A 15,198-nucleotide genomic window follows, 5' to 3' on the forward strand; every position below is an offset into this window, starting at 1 on the left:
GGTGAATTCACCTCCCTAGTTTTCGAAGAAATAAATTTAAAAAAACAAACGTCAACGTCATTCATTTCATGAACGGACGCATTGTTTGTATTACTGAGCAATGATAAAATAAAGTGTTTTTAATAGTAATTATGGCGGATATAGGCAATTTATTTGATTGTTTTGAAGAAAGTGAACAGAACGAAGCTGCAGTTCAGTTCCCAAATGTCCCGAAGGACAAGGATAAGTCGTATGTGTAAACCTAACCTCTAATATGCATAATGGTGTATGATTTATTAAACTACAGTATTTTTCTTCCTTTTTCGTAGTAATAATGAAGATAGTCAGCTTGAAGTAGAACCTGTAAGTAGCAAGAGACCACACGAAGAGGTGCAGTATGCAGATACCACTCAAACTAAGAGAGCTAAGAATGATGAGGATGATGCTGAATTGATCAGTGATATAAAGTAAGAGAGATACGTTATTTATTGTTTTAAGCATCATTTCAACGCCATAAAATGTATCTTTAAATATAACATCAACTATTCTATAAAAATGTTAATTTGTAATTTTGCAGTGTAGAACTCTTGAGCTCACGGATAGTAATTCATACTTTGGAGACCCACGAAGGCTGTACGCACGAGGTGGCTATACCACCCAACCATGATTATGCTGCACTCGTACCTATCACTGGTGAACCAGCCAAACAGTACAGTTTCATTTTGGATCCGTTTCAAAAGGAAGCAATCTTGTGCATTGATAACCTACAATCTGTGTTAGTGTCTGCCCACACCTCTGCTGGAAAAACAGTGGTGGCAGAGTAAGTCTTTTGTTATTAATACTCAAGATTTATACTAAATTATTTATATTTACAAATATATTTTTACTGTTGTAACTTTATATTTATACTAGGTATGCCATAGCGCTGTCTCTAAAGAATAAGCAGAGAGTCATATACACAACACCTATAAAAGCTCTGTCCAATCAGAAGTACAGAGAGTTCTCGGAAGAGTTCCATGATGTAGGTTTGATAACCGGAGACGTAACAATTAATCCATCAGCTTCATGTCTTATTATGACCACTGAGGTAAGAAAACTGAACATAATTTAAAATTAATATTTTTACACAATATCCTGCAATCTTAACACTATTGACATTTTAATTGTGTTGTGTGTGTAAAAGCTAATTCTTATAAGAAAATGTTTAAATTCAAATAATGTTCACAAAAATTTGAAATTTTGCATATACACTTTTCTGGCATAATACAAGATTTGTTTTTGAAATTTCAATTATGTTGAATTTGTTTTCAGATTTTAAGAAACATGTTATACAGAGGTTCAGAAGTAATGAGAGAAGTCGGTTGGGTTATCTTTGATGAAATCCATTACATGAGAGATAAAGAGAGAGGTGTTGTCTGGGAAGGTAAACTCTTTTATACATATACAATTTTCTTGTAGTTTGTAGAAAACTTAAGTAAATTTTGTCTTATAATACCACTATTGTACACTGTGGTAACTTGTATTTGTAACCTGTTTTGTGACAAGTACTTTAAAGCTCATCTATCTAAATTAAACAATTTTCTTAATTTCTTATTACAGAGACATTGATTCTTCTGCCCGACAATGTGCACTACGTTTTCCTGTCTGCCACGATCCCCAATGCGCGTCAGTTCGCCGAGTGGGTCTGTCGGCTGCACTCGCAGCCTTGCCACGTGGTGTACACCGAATACCGACCCACGCCATTACAGCATTACATATTCCCAGCTGGTGGCGATGGTATACATCTGGTTGTTGATGAAAAGGTGAGTTTTATGATAGATCTTCATCAGTAATTTTTTACTTATAAATGATTTGTAAAATCCAATCCACCTTGAACTGTATTTTGGAGTATTTATGCAGCCCAAAACAGTGTTAATCTAAAAATCTAATTATATCAGATTAAAAAAGATCTAATAAGAGTTTACTTTTCAAAAGTTAACTTAAAAAGCCAAAGTACTATCTTTCTACACTTGAGACTTAAACTACTTGAGTAACTTGCATTTGACTAATTTGACGCACATTTCGAAACAAACGTAAATTCCTGAATTAAACACCACTTGAGCAGTATTTGTACAAGACATCATCAGTTTTAGCCACTTCAAACTATCAATAACAGCACAAATAAAACAGCATATGGGAAGTAGCGAGTTATTTCCAGTACAAGTGTCTCCGACTACTTACCGGGAAGACTCGGTAATATGTATAAAAGTAGTAAGTATTTTTGGAAATAAATTAATTTTTATTTTATTTTTTTATATCACCTCAGGGCATGTTCAAAGAGGACAACTTCAACACAGCCATGGCGGTGCTCGGCAATGCCGGCGACGCGGGCAAGGGAGACCAACGCGGGCGACGCGGCGGGCCCCGCGGCAACAACCAGACGAATATATTCAACATCGTCAAGATGATCATGGAGAGGAACTTCGCGCCGGTTATCATCTTCAGTTTCAGTAAGAAGGACTGCGAGGCGTATGCCATGCAGATGGCGAAGCTTGATTTTAATACAAGTGAGTTAGAGAGTCGTCTCAGTTATACAAATGATTATAAAAAGTTGAACACCACTTGAACAGTTGATTAAATTGTCATATAGTATGGAAATGTCATTTTAAACCAATGTTCAATGTGTGTTAAAGTTTTTTGTAATAAGTCCCAAAAATGTTTAATGTGCCAAATCTAAGATCATATTTTCTCATTATTTATATCAATGTAGACACATCCACACACAGCCCACTTTGAAACAATTATCATGTCATTTCCCTCACTTTCAAGCTTTAAAGAAGCCCTAGTCATCAAATAACTTGCTTCTTTTATATTACAGTCGAAGAGAAGAAATTAGTGGACGAAGTGTTCAACAACGCAATGGATGTTCTCTCAGAAGAAGATAGAAAGCTCCCGCAAGTAGAAAATGTTATTCCTCTACTTAGACGCGGCATCGGCATCCATCATGGTGGTCTTTTACCTATACTCAAGGAGACTATTGAGATCTTGTTTGGTCTTGGGCTTATAAAAGTATGGTATACTTTATTGAAGTAATTTTGTAATATTATTAACATTTTATTAAATAATATGGTAACATTTTAGGCACTATTCGCGACTGAAACCTTTGCTATGGGCTTGAACATGCCTGCTAGAACTGTGGTGTTCACCAGTTGCCAGAAATTTGACGGAAAGGACTTCAGATATGTAAGTAAAATATCCCTTAGAATATTTAAACTTTTAACTTCCAAGTGAATAAAGACAGCCCAAACATATCTAACCTCATTTCACCTTTCATGACATTCAGAATTTGGTAGCAGCAACTGTTATGCCACCATCACATAAATTATTGAAAAAAATTGTCACATTTTTGTCTTCTTTCTTTCGCCAAAGAAGGAAAGTGATAACTGACCTTGAAACTTTTGTTCAGATAACGTCTGGCGAGTATATCCAGATGTCTGGTCGCGCGGGACGTCGAGGTCTAGACGACAAGGGTATCGTCATCCTCATGATAGATCAGAAGGTCACACCGAGTGTAGTTAAGAACATGGTACAAGGCAAGGCTGACCCTATCAATTCTGCTTTCCATCTCACTTACAATATGGTAAGATATCTATACAAACGAAAGCTTTTTACAAAATAATACGAGCTATTTTAATTTGCTAAATTATACTTGCTCTTTAGGTCCTGAATCTACTGAGAGTGGAAGAGATCAACCCAGAATACATGTTAGAAAGAAGTTTCTTCCAGTTTCAAAATCAGGCAGCAATACCAGATCTCATAGACAGTAAGTTATTAATAACATTTATAATCAAATTATGCAACAAATTAAAAAAAAATACTCGCTTCTCAGGGTAAGTTTAGAGTTTTGCTACCTTATTATGTATGCCATTATAACCTGCTGTGTTATTTGTGATTATCAGCTTAACATGTCCTCAATACTGTAGCACCTTATGTAGTTACAATAGAGGCGATTTTTATTAAATAGTATGTATCTCTCTCTCCCAGAGGTAAAAGCGAAGCAAAAAGAGTACGACGCGCTGACGGTTCAAGAGGAGCACTCCATAGCCTCGTATTGTAGCACGCGCTCGCAGCTGGATCTCTTGGGCGCGCAGTTCCGCGCCTTTATCACGCGTCCGGAGTACCTCAAGCCTTTCCTGCAGCCGGGCAGGCTGGTCAAGGTAAGCACGGAGCGTCTCTTTCTTTCTCTCTCGTAGGCGTAGAGCGAGACAGCAGGAGCACGGCGCGCTAATGGTTTAAAAGATTAGCAATCCATTGCTTCGTACTGTAGCACGCGCTCGCAGCTGGATCTCTTGGGCGCGCAGTTCCGTTCCTTCATCACGCGCCCGGAGTACCTCAAGCCTTTCCTGCAGCCGGGCAGGCTAGTCAAGGTAAGCACGGAGCGTCTCTTTCTTTCTCTCTCGTAGGCGTAGAGCGAGATGGAATACGACGCGCTGACGGTTAAAGAGGAGCACTCCATCGCTTCGTATTGTAAAACGCGCCTGCAGCTGAATCTCTTGGAGGTCAAGGTGAGCACGGTGCATCTCTCTCTCTCTTCCGTGCTCTCGGGTGAGAGCGAGACATCAAGAGCATGACGAATTTCGTGTCTACTTAGATAACTAACTGAATCTAATAGCTGTATATGTTTATTTTGCACTAATGTTATCAATTATTTTTATAGGTGAAAACCGAAAAGTACGAATACGACTGGGGCATAATAGTGAACTTCCGACACAAGATGAACCGGGGCAAAAAAGATAAGGACAAGGATCAGAACCCACTGACCGCCGAGCCAGCTATCGTAGTGGACATTCTGCTGCACGTGAAGAAGGCTGTAGGAGACGAGATCGATACCAACGTGCCCTGCCCTCCTGGTGAGGTAAAGACCCCTCCATCATTCTATAACATCATTTCAGCCAATACAGTATAATATTTGATGTAAGCCTCCCATGGACGGCAGCCCACAGCAAAAGTCATAAAGAACGAACTTCAGCTTTTAATTCAGCTGCTGCCAGCTGTCTTCTTGAGGTAGTCGGTCCATTCACTAGCGGTTGTATTGTAGATTTCAAGCGAATGTTTTATTGGTCAATATGAATATTTAAAAATCATACTTTAAATCTAAAATTCGTGCTTTGATTTCCTCTATAGAAATAATAGCTCTGATAACTTTAAAAATCTTTAGACTACGGCTGGGTTGCACCATCTTACTTTGACATTAACAAACGTCAAAAATCTGTCAAACTCCATACAATTTTCTCCACACAATTATCGTTACAGAGTTACCGTTAAAGTTAGGTGGTGCAACTCAGCCTAATTCATTATGAACGTACATACTTTCCATGACTATAGTTGCTTTATTATTATTCCAGTCAGGTGACGTAGAAGTTGTGCCGGTTCTTCACACTTTAATCTACCAGATCAGTTCGCTTCGCGTGTACTATCCTAAGGACTTGCGACCTCCCGACAGCCGCAAGTCGGTACTAAAGACCATAGGGGAAGTGAAGAAAAGGTTCCCTGAGGGACCCCCGCTGCTAAACCCGATAAAAGATATGAAGATAGAGGACAAAGTGTTTAAAGAGTGTGTTGACAGAATAGAAAAGCTGGAAGAAAGGTGAGTAGATTTATTCCTTAGTCCCAGAACACACGGTGAAACGCAACTGCAACGAAACTGCAACTTCTAGTTACTTTTGAGTTGCATCTAAGTTTCTGCCATAGATTCCGTTGAGAGACCACACATGACGCGACGTTTCAAACTGGTCGCGTTCTGGGCCTTACTCATTCTCCATGACAACATTATGAACTTTGTATCTTATCATGTTTTAAAACAAACCCTTCCAGCTAAAAACTTCCAGCAAAAATTTTCACAGCACAACATAATATTTTTTAATTGTGATGGTCTTGTAATTGTCGTCTTTCTGTTTCTTTATTTTTGTTTTAAATTCCTAAACACTATCCACAGGAGCAACTGTGAATTGGCTTGTCTTTCCGCATGTTTTACTTGTAAATTTAGCTAACTTTGTAAATGTTTGAGTTATAGGTATAAATTTTTTTTTTTTAGCATCTTGCAGCTTGGCACTGGCACTGCGTTCAGTTCGAACAATTTTTAAATGGAAACGTTCACAAACACTTTTTTTGTTTTTTTAATTTTATTTTATTATTTCTCATGGCTGCGTTTGGCGGAAAATAGCGCTTGTTGAAGATTGTAGGTAGACCATGACAACCAGCCGAAAATTTATTTATTTATTATTGTTTCTTTTGAATTTCACAATTTTTATCGTCTCCCACGCCCCCTGTTGCGCGCCCTTATGGCCAGTAGACTGACCTGGCTCACTGTGTCACCAGATTGTAGCTTGCCTATAACCTGTTTGACACTGTCTGATTAATCCGTCTCGGCCACAGATCTCGACCAGAAGGGCGCGCAACCCTCATCACGCATTGGTTCCCGCTGAAAACCAGCTTCTCGGCATGACGTTTGTGTCATGTCGCGATTTTTGCTGAGCGGGCGCCTATTCAGCATATGTTTTTATTTATTGTTTGTTATGTTTTTATGTTTTTTTTTATGTACTTACTCTTGCTTTGTATACCATAAATTATAATTATGCTGAATAAAGACATTCTTATTCTTATTATTCTTATTCTTATTCTAAATATAATTATGCTTGTCTTAGCAGTGGGTTTAATAAAATAGTTGAGCGTTCGGCAGAGATCGAATTCTCTCGAATTGGCAGTCTGACACCTAATCCATTGGGCTATTTTCGTCCATAAACTTTAGGCTTTAAGGTAGACATTTCAATAGCAGATGATCATTGTTTCTAGACTTTACGCACATCCTCTCCACGTTGACAAAAATCGCGGAGCCCTAACGGCTTCCTACGAGAAGAAACAGGAACTATTAGAAGAATTGAACCAAGTGAAGTCCGAACTAAGGAAAGCCAAGAGCATACTGCAAATGGATGAGCTGAAGAAGAGAAAACGAGTGCTCAGGCGACTGGGGTACTGCACCACTGCTGACGTCATAGAGATGAAGGGTCGGATAGCTTGTGAATTGAGCAGGTAATTTTGCATTTTTATTTTTTGGTACATAATTTTGCATTTGCATCTATAAACTCGATCATTGATTAAAGAATCGAGTCGATTGAAGGATTCATACGAATAAAAATGTGTCAAATCAAGTTTTTTCACCTATCTTTCATCGTCCTCGCCATCCTGCTATCGGAACTTTTTTTACCAATGCTATATTGAATAGCTATACCAAGTTGTCGGCTCGCATAGTTGAAAGCCAGCGATTGGTTGAAGTGTGACATTACTACAATACACGCATGAAAGTAAAATCCTTCATTTGTTTCTGGTAAAAAGTCGTTCTCCTGCAGTGGAGACCAAATCTGATGTTATTGACAGGCCTTAATCTTTTCTTGACTATACTTTTATTTTAAGTGTCGTTAATACTGGCCAGTAAAAGTTAATACGCGCGGCTCAAGCCATTCATCACCAGTATTAAAAGTGTCGTTTAATAATACTGGCCAGTAATAGTTTGACGAGCAGCATAAGCCATTCATCACCACCTATTAAACCTTTTTTCTAACCAGCGCGGACGAGCTACTCCTAACCGAGCTGATATTCAACGGCGTGTTCAACGCGCTGTCGTCGGAACAAAGCGCGGCGTTGGTCAGCTGTTTTGTGTGCGACGAGAACTCCTCGCAGAACTCCACCACCGGCGAGGAGATGCGAGGCGTGCTTAGGCAGCTGCAGGTAAACAAAGTTTGTTATCAAACGTTATCAGAGCAGACGAGCTAACCCTTACCGCGCTCATATTCAAAGGCGTCTACAACGGGCTGACGCAGAATTCTACCATTCTGGGACTGGGTTGTCAATGCGAAAAAACGCTCAACGGTTGGAATGTGCAGGTGTCAAAATGTCCATACGGACCGGTTGTTAGTGTGGCAGAAAGTATGAACGTCAAAAAGTCCCAGTGCCAAAATGTACATTGTTACCATGGTTACAATGGTTTAGTGACAAATGGTACACATCACAAAATACAAGTACAACAAAAGGTGTGATAGATAAAATGATCAACTGATATATTGTGCTCATGAATAAATTAATAAAATTAAATGTCAAAATGTTCAATGTTCTTGTAGTCTAGTCAATAAAGTTTTTTTTGGACATTTTTACCTTGATGCATTTAAACACGTGTTCACGTTAGCTATTATACAATAAGACGCTTGTTCAAATAAACCCGAAGACATTTTAACTTCAGATCATTTTAACCATTGCTCATTTCGACGTTCATACTTTTTGCTACACTAACAGCCGGTCCGTATGGACATTTTGACACCTGCACATTCCAACCGTTGAGCGTTTTTTCGCATTGACTACCCAGTCCCAGAATGAATTCTACCACCGGCAAGGGGATGCGAGGCGTGCTCAGGCAGCTGCAGGTAAACATTTTCTTCTAAGTTTGCTATTTGTTTCAGGGTATTTATTTATTGTTAAAGATTTACCAACAACATATCATTTCACATGCATCTCGTTACATTATTAGAGAGCCAGAATCTAAAAGATATGCCTTTACAGGTAAATATAGCATTCAATTCAGGGTAGTGGATAACATCCTCTTCACTGCAGCAGGTAATGTGAGATTCTTTAGTGAATATGAAACAGCACCATGCGCTAAGTTTAGCCTTCGTGTGTTTGAATCAGGTCTCTATTTCGGCATGGCGGAGAATCGCTTTTCGTGCATTCCTTCGGTAGTAGATACCATAGTCTCTGGCATAGACAATTGATATACTTTTTATGAGCTGTCAAATTGCAACTTTCCCGTAGAATGTGTATGCCATTGCCACAGGCGACTATGACGTCTTCAGGTAGAAAATTTGCTTGATTATACAATATCAATTCTTTCTAGGAATACGCGCGGCGAATAGCGAAGGTGTCGATCGACGCGAAGATGGACCTCGACGAGGATAACTACGTCAGCAAGTTCAAGTGGACGCTCATGGACGTGGTGCTCGCCTGGTCTAAGGGCGCCTCCTTCCTGCAGATCTGCAAGATGACCGACGTGTTTGAGGGTAGGCAAAGCTTTGATTTATTTTTTCCTGTCAGATAGATAGTAATCACTTTTAATTAAACACAAGGAACTGAAGAAATACAAAATATTGTTCTTTTTGGTTTTTGATTTGTGTTCAATTAAAATTATTTGTGGTAAGATGATGAGAAATCAGCGACACGGAATCTGGCCAAGACTTCGATATCTTTAGAGAGGATGCTTTTTGATTATTATAAGTAGCGGCCAATTTCGTAATAATCATATGTTGATGAAGCAATTCAAGCAATATAGTTCTCCAACTCTGATGTTTCTAACCAAACTGGCAACGTTAGTCTCATTTAAACGTAGAAACTCGTGCCTTAGAGGTTTTCGTCACTAGACCAAGGAGCTGCTTGTTATGGAACCAAACGTTGGAAATAATGAAACAATTTTACCATTCAATTGTGCTGTATCTTGAGGAAAATCAATGCCTTTCCAGGTTCAATAATCCGCTGCATGCGTCGCCTAGAAGAGGTCCTGCGGCAGCTGTGCCAAGCCGCCAAGAACATCGGCAACACCGACCTAGAGAACAAGTTTAGCGACGCCATCAAACTGCTGAAGAGAGACATCGTCTTCGCCGCCAGTCTATACATGTAGTGAGACCTTTAATATATCATTTATATAACACTTGCGTCTTTTATTTAAATTTAGACCACGTTTAAATGATGAGCGCTCTACGCGCGTTTTGTTTGTATTTTATTCTCGAAGTACCTACACACGCGAACGCGTGCACATAGCAAAACGCGCGTTGAGCGCTCCTCATCTGAAAGTGGCCTTATGGACGTGAAATATTATACCTTATCTTTAAGTATGTAGTCGGCTTGGGTTCTGGAATCTGGACCATTTGAATCTAGTAAACCCAAACTACCCAAAGTAGGCCTTCCACAGGGTCCCAAACTAGGTCTTCCATAGGGTTGCCAAGTGTTGTTTCTTCCAATTTCATGGCCGCCATTTGAACAGCCCCGCGAGAAACGTTGCAATTTCACAATTTTCTACACTATTTACATAGAATAAAATTATTTACATAAGACAATAGTAAAAGACATTTCCACAATGTTATAAGAGAACTTTATTGTTGTAATTACGGTATATCTATAGCATGAACTGGCAAGTAACAAAAAGAATATTTACTATAATTACGCTAGAGAACCATGTTCACAGAGTCGGCCGTGCCCAATGAATAACTATTCCCAACAAAGTATAACAAAAACAACATGAAATCAGTGACTTCGAAATTGCATTCCACATAATCTCAAATGTACTCGTATAAATTTTGAATATACTCCTAAAAAGCTTTAACAAGGGAATGATCGAAAATGGAATACACGAGATAACCGATTTATATACTTTCATTTCATAGAAAAATGTACATATACCGACAAGTAATATGGCAAAGATTTAGAGATCACTGTTCCTCCACTTATAAACTTATTGCATATCGAACCTAGCTGCCCCGGGGATGGGCGCGGTCGCGTGTGCGCACCGCGCTCGTCTCCTAAGGCACGTATATTTAATTACACAAAAGATCACAATCGAAAAAATTTAAAAACCGCTTACGCTATAGTCTCATTTGGTGCCTGAATTGATATGTCCAAGAACTAAACGCGAAATAAACGCTAATTCTGTCTAGCTATTACACTTTGAGTAACTAAACGAGGTATTTGTTTTGTGTCTATCAGTTTACGTAGAACTAAACCCGCGAGTGCTAGTCAATACGCCTGCGCACCGCACGAGACGCGAGCTCCGCCTATTCTAGTTAGGTATACGCTATTATTATCATTTAATACTTAGACGTTACATAAACACTCGCCCGGCGTTACCGACTGCTATGGAAGACTCGACGCTTACTAGAAGCACTTTCAATACACCAGTCGCTCGCCACTCACCAGATAAAACAATCTCTACGCCCATATATCGACTCCTTACTGTATTATTTATACAAAATGTACAATTTCTCAAAAGCGCTCCCCAATAATACGTTACAGTTTGTGATTATGTCACGATATGGATTACGATTCGATGATCTGCTACTATGTTTTTTCGTTTCAGTAATCTCAAAATGTAACTCGTATTGCTATCTGTGTGACCTAAACAGTTAAAGTTAAATATTCTATCTAGCTATGAATAAATTACATAGAACACATTAACGTATTACATTTCTCCTGAGAGTCTAATAAAACTTTTAATGCTTCATTGAATATAACATTCATTTGTGCTATCTCTCCAATTCTGAGATTAGTGACAAAACATAAACAGCTTGTCGCTTTTTCTTTCATACAGTCAAAAAGGCGTCAAGCTGTAAATTATTATCTAGCTCAGAAAGTAAGGGTAAGTGGGTAAGCAACTTTTTGAGATTACTGCATACTACTACCTCGAGTTTCGCCAGCTTGCTATTGTCCCGCGTAGCAAACATGTATCACGTAATATCGGTCCCGTCGAATAAAATGCGCTTGAGTCGGAAACAAAATTAACACGAGCTTGCAACTTTGGCACTCAACATCGGTCAACAGTAACTATTTTAACACTTTTGTACTATTTCAAAGGGTTGCCATAATTATAAAATGATATGATCATTACGGACAATAGCAAGCCTGTGTACAATATGACTATTCGATATGATATAATATAAAAATCCTATTAATGTTAGTATATGGATCTGAACTTTATTCCTATGTAACATTCACATTTAGGTTAGGTACAAACGAGTTATTAAATACGCTTACTCTCATAATACGCGAAATTTCGAATTTACGTATGAAAGAATGATATTAGTGTCTCCAGGTATGCATAATCCAAGAATTATGATATGCAAAATATAATTATTGTGATAGGTCGATATGACGTAGTTTTTTTACCACAAAGTCGAATCGAACGACTTAAAATATTAGCAACACACGTTCTTAAAATCGTAATAGGCCATTTAAGGTTAGTAAAATATTTACAATATAAATACGAAACTGTTTACAGTTCCTTCAATACGACATTACTCGAAGATTAGGCGAGAAGAAACACTAACAACTAGACATCAACCGAGCGCGGCGTCGCGGTCGCGCTTAGAACAAACATTATTCTAGAAAATAAATTGCTTTATTCGATATTATACTAATAATATTACTTAAATATTTGACTAAACCGTCGGGTGCATTATTTTATTGACTTTGACTTGTCTTTCATTATTGTATAAGTACGCAATTATTGTCCGCCAAAAGTTATGCCAACTTACCCAATGCGGCGCAGTCGCGGGACCACCGCGGCGCCGCCTCGACGACTCACGATATAATAATTACACAGGGACACATAAATTCAGCAAAATAAACGCCTAGTAACATAACATTTCTTATTTACATCAACACTATGCAACTATCCAATAAGATTGCGATTAATTTGAATGAGATATAAGAAACAAATCGAGTTAGATTCAACATAGGTAAATTTTTCTAAAACAGTTTCAAACGATATCTTTACATTATCTTTCAATACCTAATTAACATTAGCTATAATTTATGAGATCTCCCAAGTTTGTGATAATCCTCAATTTAAATTTAACAAGAGATTCGTTACCTACCTATTTACTGTATGCGTCTGCATTAGTTACAATATGAAACGTGACAACTTAACAGAGAGGGGAAAATATTTTAGTTATCGTATCCTAATTCGAATAGATAAATCCTGTCTCAAAACAAGATCAAAGTTCATTTGGTCGGACCAAAACTTCAGTCGGTAAAATTGATCAAAACTCTTTATAACCCTCGCGTAGACATATAAACACAGGCCGGGCGGAGCGCGCCGGCCACTTAACAGTTCACACATTCTGTCCAAATTACTTAAACGAACACTTCCGAAGGCGACCTTGCAAGCTTTCTGGGATTTTGAGTTTTAACGACCAGGTTGAGGGTAGAAAGCTGTGCGTGCGTGGGTCGCGTGTGACCGCCGTCGGTCGGGGTGGCAAAGGAGTTACTGTTGCCGCAGTCACGTCCTGAGCAACAAATGCACCACCAGCGCCGCTACTATCGCGAACATGGGCTCGATGCGGTATCCACGGCCACACGACAGGATCTCGATTTCCTGACGGGAAAAAAATATTTTATAGAAAGGTCTTTAATAAAAGGATGAATCTTGATATTTATTTTCACGACAAGTAAATCCCGTCGAGTTAGGTTTGTTCTGACTGAAAAGTTCTTAGTTAGTCTTGGAAAACGTGAAAACTGTCAAGAATAGTAGCACTCCGTGGGCTATTATTCTTGTTCCAGACTTGCCCCCTTAGGATTTCTATCGTAGGATTCTTCTGGAAAATTTGATATTTGCACGGTCTGTGTCCAACAGACTCAAAGGAATATAGCTCTTACTTCGGGGTGATAAGAGATACAGTGGTGCGGGCGACGGCAGTGCGCGTGCGGCAGGCAGCCTCACGGTCCCGCACGTCCAAGAGAGCTCAAGATCAACATTGTCAAAGGAATATAGCTCTTACCTCGGGGTGATAAGAGACACAGTGGTGCGGGCGGCGGCGGTGCGCTTGCGGCGGGCGGCGACGGCAGGCGGCGCGCGGTGGCGCCTCACGGGCTCGCACGTCGAGCCGCTTGGCGCCGCACGGGCACAGCGTGTCTACCACTAGCAGGATCAGGTTGCTGTGAGGGATCTTCTGCACGCTGAACGGCCTGGGGAGGGGAAGGGTTTTCGTAGCAGACAATCGTATGAGCTATAGATAGATTTATACCAACGTGTCTCTTGATGCTCACTTGTACTTAATTTGTGGTTCGTTTTTGTAGCAGACAATCGTATGAGCAGTTTTATTTTAACGTGTGTCTTGTTCCTCACTTTAATGAGAAAATTAACGACTCTGTGCGTTCAAGACCCAAGTGAGTAACTATCTATTTATTGAATGAGTGTACTCTTTCAGTAGAAAGAGAGATTATGCGTTGCCTTTATAAGTAGATGGCTTTTGTTACATTAGGGTACGGATAGGACATGGAGTCCTTTTCAACAAGGTGGAGCGATGATTTCGTGCAAAATTTTTGAAAAGTTGAAAATAGTCCATTGTAAAATGATTACAGTCTACATACCTCTCACATCCCGAATTGTGGCAATTGGTTAGTTTTCCTTTCAACGGCTGGGCAGCATTGAGTCTAGTAGACTGCAGGGTGAAGAGTTCGGCGCTAGTGTCGCAGGGGCGCACAGCAGCGGACCGCGCGGCTTCCCGCGGGGCCTCACGGGGGCCCATGCCCCCACTGGGGGGCCGCACCTCGTCGATGCCATTTGAGCCCCCGCTGGATCCTGTGCCCCCCACGCCGTCGATGATGATCTCATACGTGCCCCTGTCGCGGTCCACATCTTCGTCGCTGTCGGTTTCCTCATTCTCGTAGTCTTCATAATCTGAAAGAAGAATCAGTGGTTGTTTAACCTTTTCTCTTCTTCATCTTTTGTCTCTTTTAGCTATTCTTACACAAATTACTTAAATAACAGCATTATGAAATTTTAAAATAGCGAAAAATGTTTACCTAAATCTTCATCTGCGTAAGGACGGGCGTGCGCTTTTACCGATTCCCAAAGTGGGAACCACACTGCTAATAAGTTGGTTAGATATCCGCCTACCCAAGCCAGCGGTCTTATAGGCTGCAAAGAGTTAAAACCACAATAAAAACAAAGTTCTAAAAGGTTAAAAACCCATTTAAGTGCTTAGGACAAAACATACCCCCAATTTATTACTACTGCCGCTGAATGGATTCCGAGAATCTGGACACCTTCCTTGATGGTCATGAACTGTGACTTTCTTATAGATTCGGTCCTGCACTAATGAGTCCATGATTGTGCCGTCCACCTGCCCAAAGAACCTTCCCGTTTGCGTGACATCTTCTGATAGGATGATGAAGCCATTGTCATCCAAAATATAGCAGTCTAGTTCGTCTCCTGCACAAGTTTTCTTGCAGACACTGCCTGCTGTACACTGGAAACCGAACATAATACGTATGGAATATGATGACAACTAAAATTATTACTAACGTATTAAAAAGCACGCCCACCGCGTGACCGCACGCATGCGGCGCTGCTCATGCTATTTTTCGATATAAGATACAAGAGTTTTATCGGAGGCCCTTAAAACGCTAGAACTTGTTTTGGGGTGA

The 15,198-nt window shown here is 39.8% G+C and overlaps 2 protein-coding genes across 2 annotated transcripts in view; one reads left to right on the forward strand and one right to left on the reverse strand.

The window, feature by feature from the left end:
- The first annotated feature begins 38 nt into the window (after nucleotides 1-38).
- LOC135073109 (exosome RNA helicase MTR4) lies at nucleotides 39-9,706 on the forward strand. Its single transcript, XM_063967153.1, has 18 exons — nucleotides 39-229; nucleotides 309-446; nucleotides 557-799; nucleotides 892-1,066; nucleotides 1,291-1,402; nucleotides 1,579-1,781; nucleotides 2,285-2,525; nucleotides 2,837-3,027; nucleotides 3,100-3,201; nucleotides 3,425-3,598; nucleotides 3,679-3,781; nucleotides 4,003-4,175; nucleotides 4,676-4,873; nucleotides 5,364-5,605; nucleotides 6,811-7,047; nucleotides 7,581-7,743; nucleotides 8,900-9,062; nucleotides 9,519-9,706. Exons 1-18 carry the CDS (start codon nucleotides 132-134, stop codon nucleotides 9,674-9,676), a joined length of 3,114 nt encoding a protein of 1,037 aa, XP_063823223.1. The 5' UTR covers nucleotides 39-131; the 3' UTR covers nucleotides 9,677-9,706.
- Nucleotides 9,707-10,124: 418 nt separating this feature from the next.
- The window catches only part of LOC135073164 (voltage-dependent calcium channel subunit alpha-2/delta-3), a 79,910-nt gene continuing 74,836 nt past the window's right edge, over nucleotides 10,125-15,198 (reverse strand). Inside the window, exons 21-25 of the mRNA XM_063967219.1 lie at nucleotides 14,769-15,020; nucleotides 14,575-14,689; nucleotides 14,140-14,449; nucleotides 13,548-13,734; nucleotides 10,125-13,144 (exon numbers count right to left, since the gene is read on the reverse strand). Coding sequence (XP_063823289.1) covers nucleotides 13,049-13,144; nucleotides 13,548-13,734; nucleotides 14,140-14,449; nucleotides 14,575-14,689; nucleotides 14,769-15,020 — 960 coding nt within the window. The 3' untranslated portion in view covers nucleotides 10,125-13,048. The remainder of the gene's footprint in view (nucleotides 13,145-13,547; nucleotides 13,735-14,139; nucleotides 14,450-14,574; nucleotides 14,690-14,768; nucleotides 15,021-15,198) is intronic.

This window comes from Ostrinia nubilalis, chromosome 1 (assembly GCF_963855985.1).
Source record: "Ostrinia nubilalis chromosome 1, ilOstNubi1.1, whole genome shotgun sequence".
NCBI classification, from domain to species: domain Eukaryota; kingdom Metazoa; phylum Arthropoda; class Insecta; order Lepidoptera; family Crambidae; genus Ostrinia; species Ostrinia nubilalis.

Bases quoted from the DNA above. Each gene is read 5' to 3' on its own strand.
- LOC135073109 (XM_063967153.1), top strand. From the start codon at position 132: ATGGCGGATATAGGCAATTTATTTGATTGTTTTGAAGAAAGTGAACAG. The intron at 447-556 runs GTAAGAGAGATA...GTAATTTTGCAG, and splicing joins GAATTGATCAGTGATATAAA to TGTAGAACTCTTGAGCTCAC. The intron at 1,067-1,290 runs GTAAGAAAACTG...ATTTGTTTTCAG, and splicing joins GTCTTATTATGACCACTGAG to ATTTTAAGAAACATGTTATA.